The sequence below is a fragment of the Ctenocephalides felis genome, unplaced genomic scaffold (genome assembly GCF_003426905.1).
Source record: "Ctenocephalides felis isolate EL2017-DRISC unplaced genomic scaffold, ASM342690v1 CF-g0.4_SCAFFOLD_03571, whole genome shotgun sequence".
In the NCBI taxonomy this organism is placed as follows: domain Eukaryota; kingdom Metazoa; phylum Arthropoda; class Insecta; order Siphonaptera; family Pulicidae; genus Ctenocephalides; species Ctenocephalides felis.
The window spans coordinates 44917301-44932369 of record NW_020539725.1 but is presented as its reverse complement, the minus strand read 5'-3'; the positions used below and the strand labels follow the sequence as shown (position 1 = coordinate 44932369).

Below are 15069 nucleotides of genomic sequence, written 5' to 3'. Positions count from 1 at the left end.
GCATAACTAGAAGTCTATATCGAAAAACTTCGATATAGGCTCAACAAACGCCAACCGGTGGGCAACAACATCCGCATTTTATAAACAATTCATTGTACAATAAATTGGTTCGTGCTATAAATTTTACTTTTCCTATATGAATTTTATAGTGGAATTGTGTTGTTTTTTAAATAAAACTGTGTAATAATAAAAACAATTGAATATTGTGCGGATATACGAATATGCATATTTGTATCGAATCGTGCAGAAAGCGATTGTGGATTGATCATTGCAAATTTTCCGACAAGCAAAATCTGTTCCGTATGACGGAATCATTTAAATGATACATTCGAGAGATTACCGCTGAAATGAAAGTAAAATGGGTGCAGCGTACGTAACGACCTACCATATAAACAACATCGCACGGCATAATCAAAGATTACCTGATTTGCAAAACAATATAATTATAACGCATTGAATGACGAATGAAAAATTACTATATGGCAATAGTAAAAATAGCTTGAATGCTTATGGATGCTTTAAGTCATGTTGAATCTTTCGAGACCATTTTAAGAAAGTTTAAGTGTGTTTGGCCAAACTTCCATGTTTTGGTTAAAAATTCTGAACCGAGCCTAGAAATTCAATTACTGTTTGTAAGACATGTTGTGAATTATGTTGATTAGTCTTTCGTGAAGATCTTCGGGACCGTTTATTCATAATTGAGAATTATTGAATTTTTTTTTTTTGATGATTATCATAATACTTTATGATAATAACCATCGTTGAAAAAAGTCTTAACCCTTTCATTTTTAATTTGTGTTATATATGTTAAAATGAAAATCAAACTAGTTGGTATTGGTATTTAACCTGGAAGCAAGTTACATAAACTTCCCGATATGTGTAAATAATCGACTTAATCAATAAAAAATAAATTGATTTATGAGTGGATTTATTACATATAATTGAAAACGAACGAACACGTTAACTCGGAGTATTTTCAAAAAGCAACTTTTCAAAAATCAACAATTATTATATTTGAACCAGTTTCCGTAGGATTTTAATGGTTTAGTATGTTTATTAAGACCAAGTACTATATTGTTATACCAAGTAAATCGTCTAATTTTAATTTTAGCTAACGTCAAAAAAACTACTCATTTTCTCAAACTTTGATAAATTTTTAAAATTAAACTACTTGTAAGGCCATAATATTAGAGTAAGTTCTATAAGACCATGATATATATCGCTAAAAAATTCCATAAAAATTGGCTTAATTTTTTTTCAGTTAATTACAAGAAGACGGCTCGGTAGATTTTCACCTAATTTTCAGATCTAATTTTCTTATAGAATTAAATGTATATTCTTAATTAACTTATAAGTTGATAAGAAACTTCTAAAGCAACAACAATAGCTGCTCAGCCCAGGTTTGCCAAATTGTACACACATTCAGCAAAAGATTTTTAATCTTATAAAACTGATCTAGATGGAAAACTAGAGATATAAGGGGCGTCCATTAATCACGTGAGCAAGTTTAAGGATTTTTGGACCCCCTCCCGCTTGGTGATACATGGTGATATTCAAAATTACCCCCCTGCCCCACCAAACATCACGTGTATTTTTAGTTACGTGACAAAACTGTAATTTTTTTCATTTTTTTTAGAAAATATTTGATTTTTTTTAAATCAGGTAAAAAATAAATACACGTGATATCTTACTATACCCCTCCCTCCCCTTAGTGATATTTTATGATTTTATGTTAGACCCCCCTCCCCCTTAAAACCTCACATGATTAACGGACACCCCCTAAGTAACTGCAAACCGTTTACTTTCCAAAAAACAAGAATACCCAGTTAACTAATTTTAAATTATTTAGTACCATTATAACGATTATATTTTATTAAAATTGTTTCAGAGAACTACATCGTTAGTGCTTCTATTATCATGCTGGGCATTGTGCGAGGAAGCCAAACAGGTAGCGCCGGCGAATGGGAAAAGTCAGGAAAAGCGCGGAGTTGCGGAAACCTCGTCGCCACCGCTCGGTTACGCAGGCCAAGGTAACTCGAAGAAAAACTGTTCAAAAGATCACAACGAATGCTAGATAGAAAATAGTTCAGTAGTGATAGTCGACGATCGCCTTCGATCTCCGCCTTATCTTACAATTAATTACAAGAGGTTGAATTAGTTAGAAATAATAATGAGACCATCTTTGTTGTCCCAATAATTCTGATTCTTTATGATCGATTTTATGTAATTTTAAGGAAACTTGGTGAACTTGGAAAGAAAATTCTTAAGGCAAATTGCTGGAACGTCCCGTACCAAAAACTAAATTATTAAAAAAAACTAGGAAAAAATACATTTTTGAGAAATTTTAAAATTTTTGATAAAAATTGACTTTTCTGAAAAATTCAATTTTTTTGTATTTTGAAAATGTTGAACATTTTTTTAAGCAATCGCACTGCATAGCTGATTTGGAGTCGAAGTATCAAAGTCTAACGTGTAAACATTGGTACGGAACCCATATAAATGCACACAAAATTTGTACTTATTATTATATTCTTTATAAAATATCTGAAAATATGATGTACATATGTCTAATGTTCTTCTTGACCGTCAAATGGCAATATTTTTCCATTTTTTTATTGTATCTCCGGAGACGCTAGATCTGCCTTTAAAAAATTTCATCAGTTGTTCATTTCGTCAATACAAGTAAAATGTCTTTTGAATTATTTAAATCGGACGCTCCGTTATTTCAAAAACTGAAATACCATTTTTGGCCTTTTTTGTCCCGTATCTCCGAAACGGCTAGACATGCCTTTGCCAAAAACTAATCAGCACGTCTCCTTATCAGTAGGAAATTTTTTAATTATTTGAATCGGTGAATCCATGTTCGCGAAATCGTCGACGAAAATTTGTTTTTGAACACACACACACATGCATCTATTTTTTCTAAGGTATGCCAAAATTTTCAAAAACTTCTGAAACGTTGAAAATATATAAAAATTACCCTAATTAACTTACCCTACTGAAAGTTAAAAAATATTTACAGTTGATGTATAACTATATCATAATAAAACTATATTATCTTTAATACAATCATAGCAACTTTGAATCTGGATGCAAATCGGTTTGACTGATTTACAGAAATTGTAGTTTTTTAGATGAAATTTCATGCGAAAAATTATAGATAAAATGAAATTTGAATGTTTATATTTCCTTAATATATATAAAACTCATTTTTTTTAAAAAATCTGATAAATTCGGATTCAAAAACGTTGATTAAATGATTAAAATAGCACGTTTCTCATAAAATATGAGACCCAGAAGACGCGCCAAAGACAAGATTTAAAATAATTTGTTATATTCAAGGGTCATAATATATAATATATTATGTATAATTTTGTTGTTTATCATTAAAAAAAATTATAAAATATTTTATCAAATTTAACAAAATTATAATGAGTACGATCAAGTTGTACCGGAGATATCACATAATGCTACTTTAGATTTCCATATTTTAGATTTTATATTGTAATACACTGATGATGAACGAATCTAGTCTCGAAACGTTTGTAAAATTAATATTATTTAATAAATTAATACAAAAAGAGTGGTGTTTGTTCATATTTCTAAATTAATAATAATTATTCTATAATGCAATGGGCTTCCGAGATAAGTCCTTTCTTTTGCAAAATGTTTTATCTTATTCCGAAAACGTTCACTATCTAATCAGATTTCTTTTATAATTTATTTTATAGACGATTTATATCGATCTCAAAAACTCGATTTCTATTTTCTGCACTCTTTGCTCCGTATCTCCTAATCGGCTGGACCTGCCTCTGCCAAAAACTAATCAGCACATCTCCCTATCAATAGGAATCGAATGTTTTTTGAACCAGTCAAATCGGTTAATCCGTGCGCCCGAAAACGTGGACGAAAAATTGTATCCCTACATACATACACACTTACACACAAACACACACACATCCATTTTTTCTGAGGTATGCCAAAATGTTCAGAAACCTTCAAAACGTCGAGAAATGTAAAAATTTTCAATTTCGATTTTCGGACCATTACAATAACTTACCCTACGGGAAGTTAATTAACTCTTCATCTGTAAAAAAATAGGAGCCCTTGGTAGGTGAGATGCATGCAAATTCAGACAAATTCTGAAAAACAACCCTTCAAAAAAAAAATTTAGCCGCAGATAATGTAAAATATATCACAGACGGAAGAATATAAAAATCAGTTTATTTAATAATTAATTATGTGTTTTTATTTTTTAGCCAGTACATCACCTGTAGGACACACTTCTGAACCATTTGGCACAGCCAGCACGCCAGCGGCCTATGCTCAAGGAACCTCGAAAGCCACAACAATAGCTGCTGCACAGGTTGGCCGAATTACACACATATTCATTAATAAATCACTACAAATTTCACAAGATATTTACACATGTAAATTACTACAAATCACACATCAATTAGTTTTGAACTTAATTACGAACCACTATAAACAGTTTACCGTTTACACTGATGTACATACGTATTTACATCTTTTGCTTTCGAGGCATTGCTAGGTTTTACATACATTTTTAGGTGCAACGAAGGATAAAGCGATTTTACTGGATCAAAGTACTGTATACCGAATAAAATATTATTATGGTGCTCGATTAAATAACGGTACAAATTCATCGGCCCAATACTTGCAATTGCCCAATGCACGTGTTTGAAGGTGTCACATATAAGTTGTCAGTCAAAATGGCGTCATATTGTCAGTCAGAATTACCACCACTAAAAATATTATTTTCAAAGCTAACTTTTTTTTAAAAAAAGGACAATAATTCATCCAAGTATATTTTAGGCGTCTTTAAATAAAATAATAAACACATAACTAAAAGTTTACTTTCAAGGGTTGCGGTCATTAGATAATCTATTTACATTGAAATATTCCTATTTATTGAGATGTCTCTTGAAATTGTTAGTTAAGCACAGTTAAGCGTTTATTTTGAAAATATTACATATATGATATCAACTTACCCAGCAGATAATAAATTACAGATAACCCCCGTACAACACGGTAGTTGCTTCCAGAAAACTAGCGTGTTATGCAAATCCGTGTTATAAGGGACAAAGAACTAGTAAAAACAAGGGTTACATTCCAAGAATTCAAAAAAACATGTTACATATCATTATTTTATAATAAATATTGTTACATTTATGCATTTTTGTCGTCATAATTAACAAGTAAGTGTTATCCAAAATGATCCTTTTTTTGCATAATATCATCCTCTGAGCAGTTTTCTTTACTACTTCCAGATCCGTGCATTATTTTTTGCAAATAAAATTTTTGCGATTACTTGCTTTTAGCAAAATTATATTTAATCTGTAATAAACTTTCATGCTCATTATATTTAAAGAATTGCTTAAGAATTATTTAATATATTGTTCGGATAAACCTAGAATTTTTTCGATAGAACGTACGCGCTCTAATAAAATATATATCAAATTTTCATCATATTTATTGAGCTATTGTACGATTTTAGTGATTTTAGATTAAATAAAGTTTGCTTTTCATAGGTTTTATTATATACGTTCCTTAAAGCGTGTAATGCGATCTTAAAAGTACCGTGTTATGAGGGGGATGGTCTCAATTCTTAAACCGTGTTACAGCGAACCCGTGTTATAGAAGTACAAGTAAGAAGAATATTATTTTATGGCATAAATTTTTCAATGAGTTTTTAATATTAAAGAATTAAACTCAATACTAAAGTAATCAAGTTATCCAACAGATTAAAAAAAATTGCTAATAAAAAAAATTAGTTATAACTTCAGTATGGATGCAATGCTGTTTGAAAATACTATAAAACTTGTAAATATCCGACCTTTATAATATTGTTTTACGGCGTAAATTTTTCAATGCCTTTTTAATATTAAAGGAAATAAACTCACAAAACAGATTTATTACAGCTTCAACATATGGGCGAAGAGTTTATTTTGAAAATATTACATGAAATCAAGTTAACCAACAGATTAAAAAATAGGATTGCTATAAAAAAAATTAGTTATAACTTCAGTATGGATGCAACCATCGATAAGTAAGCATGGATGCAATGCTGTTTGAAAATAGTATAAAACTTGTAAATATCCAACCTTTATAATATTTCTTATGATATGTTTTGTTTAAATAGTCCTTTTCTAATATTAAAGAAAAAACTCACAAAAACAAATATTTTACAACTTTTATACGTGGAAAAATAGTATAATAACAAAAATTTGAATAAATTGAATATGTTCTTATAGTTCACCATATGGTTATATGATTTAAATAATATTTTTAATAGATTTTTATAATAACTGGATACGGTTGCTTTATTCGATAATTCGTATATATATATATATATATATATATATATATATATATATATACGATATATATATAGATACGATAATATATAGATATTTATAAATATCAATTCATATATATAAACTTGTATATAAATATCATTTCGTACTGTAAAATGGTATTCTTTTGATATTTTAACGCACAAATAGATACATTTGAAATTATCTGAAATATCTATACGATTGCGTCGTTGAATTCTATACAGCTGATTCCAATATCTAAGAAGTATATAAGTATTAATCCAATTTTCAATAAAACGAGATTTAGCTTTACTAAAACTTATTTTAAGGGTTTCGGAAGTAAAACTAGCATATCGCCACTCGCTTACGCTACCTCTCCGCCTCAGCTTAAGATAGCTGCATATGCAGCTCCTCAGCAACAATTAGCCTATTCTCCACAACCAGCAGGTCCTCAGCAGTATGCAGGCCAAATATTTACGAAGGTAATAGCAATCAGAAATCAAGAAAATACAAATTAAAACATTCAGAATTAAATGCAATAACGTAATATGAGTATGAAAATAGTAGTAACATAATAGTCCAGTCAAGGCTGTTGCCGGTACAGTACTCCGGGAATTCTGAAAATTGGTAATCTTATGGATTTCGAGGTGCTTTTTACAAAAATCAACTTTACCACCTCAAATTTGAACGGCAAGTTGCCGCTATATTGGAAAAATGGCGTCAAACAACAGCTTTTTTAAAATATCTCCTTTCTGGCTAATTCTACAATAAAAGTATCTATGTACGAATGAAGCTAGATAAAATTCCTACAATTCTTTAGAAAACCGTTTTTTCGTAAAATTGATAGTTTGAGTTTGAGAGTACGGCCGCCTCAAAGTATTTGCTGCTCTCGCCGTAGTATCAAATCTCTCCATATATGACAGCACTTTGAACTTGACCACATTCTCTCTAATAAATAATTATTTTCAATGTTAAATTAAGCGAATAAGATCTTGAAATAAAATAATTCAAATATTTTTCTGTTTTTTAGCTGATTTTTTAACACTTCAATGGCAAATTAGCTATAAGTAAGGAGCTCGAAGTGTTAAAAAGTCAGCAAAAAAAAAACAGAAAAATATTTGAATTATTTTATTTCAAGATCTTATTCGCTTAATTTAACATTGAAAATATTTATTTATTAGAAAGAATGTGGTCAAGTTCAAAGTGCTGTCATATATGGAGAGATTTAATACTACGGCGAGAGCAGCAAAGACTTTGAGGCGGCCGTACTGTCAAACTATCAATTTTACAAAAGAAACGGTTTTCTAAAGAATTATAGGAAATTTTATCTAGTTTAATTTGTAAAATAATACTTTTATCGTAGAATAAGCCAAAAAGGAGATATTTTAAAAAAGCTGTTTTTTGACGCCATTTTTCCAATATGGCGGCAACTTGCCGTTCAAGTTTGAGGTGGCAAAGTTGATTTTCGTAAAGAGCACCTCGAAATCTATAAGATTACCATTTTTCAGAATTCCCGGAGTACTGTACCGGCAAAACGACTGGACTATAATATCATCATATTGATCATGAATCATAAATAGTTAGCTCTGTTATCAGAACGCGTCACAAATCTAAACATTTTAAATCCAATTTCTAAAGATTTGTAAGGCTTTGGGCAAATATAATAATACTAAATTGGATGCTTTTATATACTTATAGCATAAATGCGCATTATTTGAACATCTTTGGATTTTGGTATAATGAAAAATTACTAATAAAAACTAATAATTACTAATTATAAAAGCATGGTGTATTTATTTAATTAATAACTCTTATGATTTATTTTATGAAGTATGAGAACTACTAGAATTGTACATACGCATGTGCTCTGGTACAGGTCTGTCAGTTGCTAAATTTACATTATATGCATCAAACTATTATTTTCAAACGAATAATAATGATTAATATTTAATTATTACACAAGTCATTTAATTTTACGTTAAAAATTGTTTACAACATCAATTAATAATTTTACAAGCATTAGTATGTGTATTTCATAGTGATATTCAAAGCATGCACCGTTAACTTACCGTTGTGTAGAAATATAATCATTGAATAAACTTCTCCAAAGGTAAATCTGATTCCTGCAATCGATCTGGGAAAATTGGGGTATGGCGGCCAACAAGGTTACATCGGCCAAGCATTCCCCGTGCAATCTCAGGGTCACCCAGGTTACGCTTTGGCATCACAGCATCAAGCATACGCCGTGGCACCTCAGGCATATGCGCCTCAAGGATATGCTTTGCCGCAGGTAAGTCATTTTCCCGATTCACATGCATCACTCACTATTAAACATAAGATTTTATCTGACATCTCAATTATTTATAAAACATTTGGTAAATATATACAAAACTAGTTGGTTTGGTATTTAGCCTTGAGGCAAGTTACATGAACTTTCCGATATGTGTAAATAATCGACTTAATCAATAAAAAATAAATTAATTTATGAGTGATTATAAGTATTCCGAGTTGATTTATTACACATCATTGCAAACGAATGAACGAACACGTTAACTCGGAGTATTTTCTAAAAGCAAATTTTCAAAAATCAATAATTTTAATTAATCAATAATTATAATTAACCAGTTTCCGTAGGTTTTTATTTATTTAATGGTTTACTATGTTCAAGACCAAGTACTCTATCGTTATACCAACTAAATCGTCTAATTTTATTTTTAACAAAAGTCAAAAAAACTACTCATTTTCTCAAACTTTGATGAATTTTCAAAATTAAACTACTTGTCGTAAGGCCGTAATAATTCAGTAAGTTCTATAAGACCATGATATATATCGCTAAAAAAAATTCATAAAAATCGGCTTAAATTTTTTCTTCAACAGTTAATTACAAGAAAACGGCTCGGTAGATTTTCACCTAAAACTAATTCCCAACTAATATCTTTCAAACAGTTTTTGATTTTTTAAAATCGGTTCGGTAGTATGAGCTTAAATGTGGACGAAAGGTTTAACACTTTTTTCCAAATTACAAAGAAACGGCTCGCCGATCGTCGCACAAAAATGAGAAACGATGATCCTCATCGAGATACATCAAATGCTTTTTAATATCTGAAATCGGTTCAGGCGTTTTTGAGCAAACGTCTATGAAAGTTCCAATTTTGACAAATGCCAAAAAGACCATACAATTTTTTTCAAACTTTGACGAATTTTTAAAGCTAAACCAGTTGTCGTAGGGCCGTAATATTTTAGTATGTTCTAGAAGACTATGGTATCTACCGTAAAAAAAATGATCATAAAAATCGTCGAAATTTTTTTTGTTAAAATTTTATTACAAGTAAACGGCCCGGTCGATCTCTACCAAAAACTAATTAGCACGATTCTCAATCAATATCTTTCGAACGGTTTTTGAATTTTCATAATCGGTTCAGAAGTGCGGGCTAAAACGTAGACGAAAAAATTTTCACTTTTCTGCCATTTATAAAGAAACGTCTCGACCGATTGTCCCACAAAACCACAAAACAAACGATAGTCCTCGTCGAGATACATCGAATGGCTTTTAAATTTTTGAAATCGGCCCAGCCGTTTTCGAGAAAACGTCGATTTACGGCAAAAAATCTGTTCACATACACACACACATACTTTTTTCAAATTTGGTCTCATTCGATTCAGAATGGCTTGAAACGTCGAGAAAACATAAAATTAGCAATTTGGATTTTTTGATGAAAACATAAACTTCTCCTTCGGGAAGTTAATAAAATGATATGTATTTATAGGGATATGCATCACCTCAACAAGGTTACAGTCACGCGGGCCCTGCTGCTGCCCAACATGGATATCAGCAGCAATACTTGATTGCACAAGCCGCTCAAGGTGCTTATAGCGCACCAGCCCTGGCAGCTTTAGGCAAAGGTGCTGGTGGACCGGCTGGGCAATACTATGCGGCCTCGCCTGTGTCTATCGCTAGACCTGGTCCTGTTGGCCAGTATTATGCCACACCCATAGCAATTGCCAAAGGAGCGAGTCCAATCGGTCAGTACTACGCGCCCGCCCCGGTAGCGTTAGCTAAAGCTGCTCCGGCAGCGCAGTATTATGCATCAGCTGGAGGTTACGACACGACACATGCTGGTATTGGTGCTAAGTTAGGAGGATATTCACAGCCGGCCTTGATCCAAACGGTATATATCCTCGTTTATGAAATTTGTACTAGATCATATCCCAATTTGAAAAAAAATCCATGAGATAACACGAAATTTTCAACTAGGCCTATCCGCAACAAGCAGCAACTAAAGCCGTATCAGTTGGCGGTGCTTCTGGACATGGACAGGGTGCTGTGTCGTATGCCAGCTTTTCTCAAGGATTAGGATCTTCTGGGCATAGAGGTGGACCAGCCGCACCTCAATTTCAATACTCACAAGGAATTGCAGGCGCAGGCGCATCAAAAGTAAATTATTATTTAAATTTTAATATAATGAATTCCAAGACGTATTTAAAAATAACGTTTCCAACAATATTTTTATTCCTTTTTGTATATTTGCGTATTTTGACATCCAGATATTATGAAAATAACAAAAAATTGAATAGGTCGCATATATACCACAAGTGGCATTTTCACAAGCACCAGCCGCTGGCTACTCAGGTCAACAGGCGTCAGCATACTCCCATCCGCCAGCAGGAGGAGCTTATACCCTGTTTTCATCTCCACAAGGACATATTTACGCAATGCCCAGAGGCTCACAGGTAATATTAATGAAATATTTTCAATTTTGATCCACTTAAAAAAAAAGTTCGCCAGTTATATTTCAAATAATCGAATAAATATTAACATGGTATAGATATCATAAAATCTTAGTAACACATTGTCAACTCACAGTCACTTTATGATTATATTTATAAATATATATTAACTAGCAAACCCGACGAACTCCGTTTCGCCACCAGATGGTTTCGTGAAAAAGATGAAGAAATTTTTTGTTTGTTTTATATTTGAAAAGAAAAAAATTGATTTTATTATACAGCAGTAATGAATTTATTTCGATTACAAAAATGAAGTGTTTTAGTTGAACTTCTCTAAGTAAATGAAAGTGAATCCGCAAATTATCCGTTTCACTGAAGTGCTCTTTGGTAAACCACATTTTTTGTTTTTTGGTCTGACGTTAACACAAACAAAGCGGATGGTTTTCCAACTCGTGAACAGGCAACGTATAACTGCCCATGTGAAAAACAATGATTTTCTAAATAATCTATTTGAAATTTATCCCGCAAACACTAAGGGATTGGCCTTGCGACTTGTTATTGCGAACGCAGGGCCAACTGGAAATTGCAATTGCAGTCAAACGGAAGACCTGTCAGAATCATTGGTATGTCACCAAATCGCCGGCAAGTTTTGATTGAATGGTGAAATTCAGTGCGTGTACATCATTATTCTTTGCGGCAAGAATTGATCGTTGACTTAACCAAGCATAATTCTGATAATTCTCACTAATGTCATTACTCGAATTTTTAAGTACGGTGCGTGAAGTTCCAGCAATTTGCATTAGGGCACGATGCCATTCACCACTAATTTTCTTAGCTATAAACCTTGCGGAGCCCGAGACCTTTCCAACGAATGCAAAATTGTCGAAATCGGTTCGTGCGTTTTGGAGTTATTTCGTCAGGAAGGAAAAACCGACCTATTTTTATATATATAGAAGATAATAAGTATAATATTATATACTTAAATAAACTATTAATTTTACCATCATTCATAATGTTTTATGAACATTACATAAATTTCAAATTACCTATATTCGGATTACTTTCACTGATAAGACTGCATCCATAGTGTACATCAGGAATAAATAAAATGAATGTTATTTTCGCAGGTATACGCCGCATATGACAATCACGCAGCGGCCTCGCCACCTCAACAAATTTATGCTGCCGCACCACAACAAGCTATTTACAGCGGAGCACCACAAAGCTCACATATAGCAGGGTATTTAGCAGGCACTGCTGGTAAATTTTCTGCTGGAGCAGCATATCATCCACAACCAGCTGCCACCACGCATGCTTATGCAGCAGTACCTGCTACTTATGCTGCAGCACCGGCAGGCTACGCAGCAGCGCCTCAGCAGAGCTACGCGGCTTCTCCGCAAATAGGATACACTAAATTAGGATATGGACATCAATAATAATATAATAAAACTATTGCCATTCATTATATATTTCAAATTGTCATTGATGGAAAATGCTACCATTCGTCAATATGCCAACAATTACAGTAACATTTCAAGGCAGTTTTGCCACTTTATGGTGTCAATTACTTTGATGTAAGAACGTTGAATAAAAAAATATTTAATAAAAGTTATTGGCATATTATGTTAGTTGGTTCAAAAAAATAAAGATTACCGACAAATAGATTACGCTTTTTAACAGCCTAAATTGTGTTGGGCCTAATTTTATATGACTATATACTAGTTGGAAAAGCTCATATACTGGATTTATTAGTTGTAAATTAATCCATTTATATGTCATGCATAATATTTGTATGTAGAGCACCAACTTTTTCCAATTAAGTAAAGATTAGTAAGATATTCAATTTCATTATTCATACTTCCGCAAACAATTAGCAATCATTAACAATTATTGTAAAAAAACCCGAGTGTTATTAGATTTAAATATATTTAAATTTAAAAATTATTTGAAATTTAGAAAAAAAACTTAGAAATCATTGACGGATATTTAAGGTAATAAAATGCACACACATCAGACTTTGGCATGTTATGTTGAATATAATATTTCCTGCTAAAATCTGCAATGTGGCATTAACTTCAATCTTATTTAATTAATAAAATTAAATTATATATGCAGATTGTATGTTTATATGCAGTTAAGACATATGTTTAAATCAGATATATATATATATATATATATATATATATATATACGAGTATATATATATATATATATATATATATATATATATATAATAAGAAGCCAAAATATATTTGGTTCAATGTTTCAACCCAAACGCATAAAGATATCATCTAATTATTTATACAAATAGAAAAATGGATGAGGTTTTTTCACTTTTTTTCATAAAACTAGTATATTAAATCTGCAAAACAAATTATAATTCAAAATGATTAGATTAGAATACAACATCTATAACAATCCTTTCTGTTATTGTATTAATATTCTAATCAATGTCAACAATATTATATTAAAGGATTATTATTTAAATGAAGTGTATCACATAATAATGTATTATGCAATAAATAGATACATCCAAATTGTTCGATGCAGTAATTTTTAATGTAGATAAATCAAAATAAAATTAATATACATTATCTGCATATATATTGCCATCACATTTACTATTTTATATGAGTAATACATGCATACCATCACATTTTCCATGATTATATGTAAATCAAGTATAAAATCAAATATATATATATATATATATATATATATATATATAGATATATATATATATATATATATATATATATACATTTTAAATAAAAACTTAAAAACATACCAGAATCACAGCTTTTCATATAAATTGTTGTAGGTAATATAAACCCAGTTGCATTTATCATTTTTTTATTTATACTATATTAATTCCATTTTTTTATCAAAAAAAAAACTTACTACAAATATATTTAATATGTAAATTCATATGTTTCTATGCATGTTTTTCACAACAGAAGGGTTTGCAGGTGGTGATTCAACATTTTTTCAGCCATTTCAGCATATTTTTTAGATCGATATTCTTTTCGTGCTTCATCAAGTAAAACATTATGCAGTAAGTAAATTTGTTGCCTGTATATTTCTGAGATAGAGGTGGAAATGGATTTCCTCTAAGTTCCAAAACAGATCTAGTATAGTGTCGGCCAGGATATTCTCTAGGAGCTTGATATAACTTTGTATATGATATATTATAATTTTCAAATCTTGGAACTAGTACTTTGAATAACTTATGTACAAATTGTTTTTCTAAAATCCAAAAATCAGCCATTTCCATTGTTTCTTTATGAGTGTCACCATGACGAATAGCATCCGATATAAGCTGAAAATCAACTTTGTAATTATTTGATAATAAAAAAAACTACTTTTTACTACTTACTCGTTCAGCATAGCCTCTAGCTTCATCGGCCCTATTGTAGTTCAATTCAATTCTTTCATATTTTATCAAAGCCGTTACGTTTTTTTGCAATTTCCTCAACCTCCCTTCAGGACCATCAAATTTTTTAATTTTCTAACATGGGGGTTAACGGGGATTCGTAATCTAGACACTAGTTTTGTAACTTCTGCTTGATTCATTTTTTATAATAACTTAAGAAAACTTGACATTTACAGTAGTTAGTATACATACAAACCTTTTAAGTTCCATGCGCCATTAGAAATATACTAATTGAATACAAAAGATGTCAGCTATAGTTCGGTTGTAATTCTCTCTAGAGAATATGGTTCTAGTCATAGATAAATAAGCCAGTCTAGGACCATTCTAGAACTTTTCGAAATTAATTTAAAATTTTAAAACACTTTTTGTATGAATAAACTTAGAGTGCCCCAGAGTCCTTCAAAAATAGAGCATTTTATCCAGAGCATAGATAAACAAGCATCCAGAGATTGGGTTCAAAAGTAACCTTCTTAAATGCAACAATTTCATTAATTTGAAACTGAATTATCTTCATATTATCTTTCCAACCCCCTACCACAGTCTCTTGATCTAAATTCAGTATCTCCTTTT

The 15069-nt window shown here is 31.1% G+C and overlaps 2 protein-coding genes across 3 annotated transcripts in view; both read right to left on the bottom strand.

The window, feature by feature from the left end:
- LOC113385461 (homeotic protein female sterile-like) overlaps positions 1–15069 on the bottom strand; it is a 70377-nt gene that overhangs the window by 28769 nt on the left and 26539 nt on the right. The window lies entirely within an intron of this gene.
- LOC113386124 (39S ribosomal protein L17, mitochondrial-like) lies at positions 14015–14639 on the bottom strand. The gene is given in 4 exon segments (XM_026623927.1): positions 14015–14128; positions 14131–14385; positions 14443–14561; positions 14564–14639. Coding segments are annotated over 4 exon segments (564 nt in total).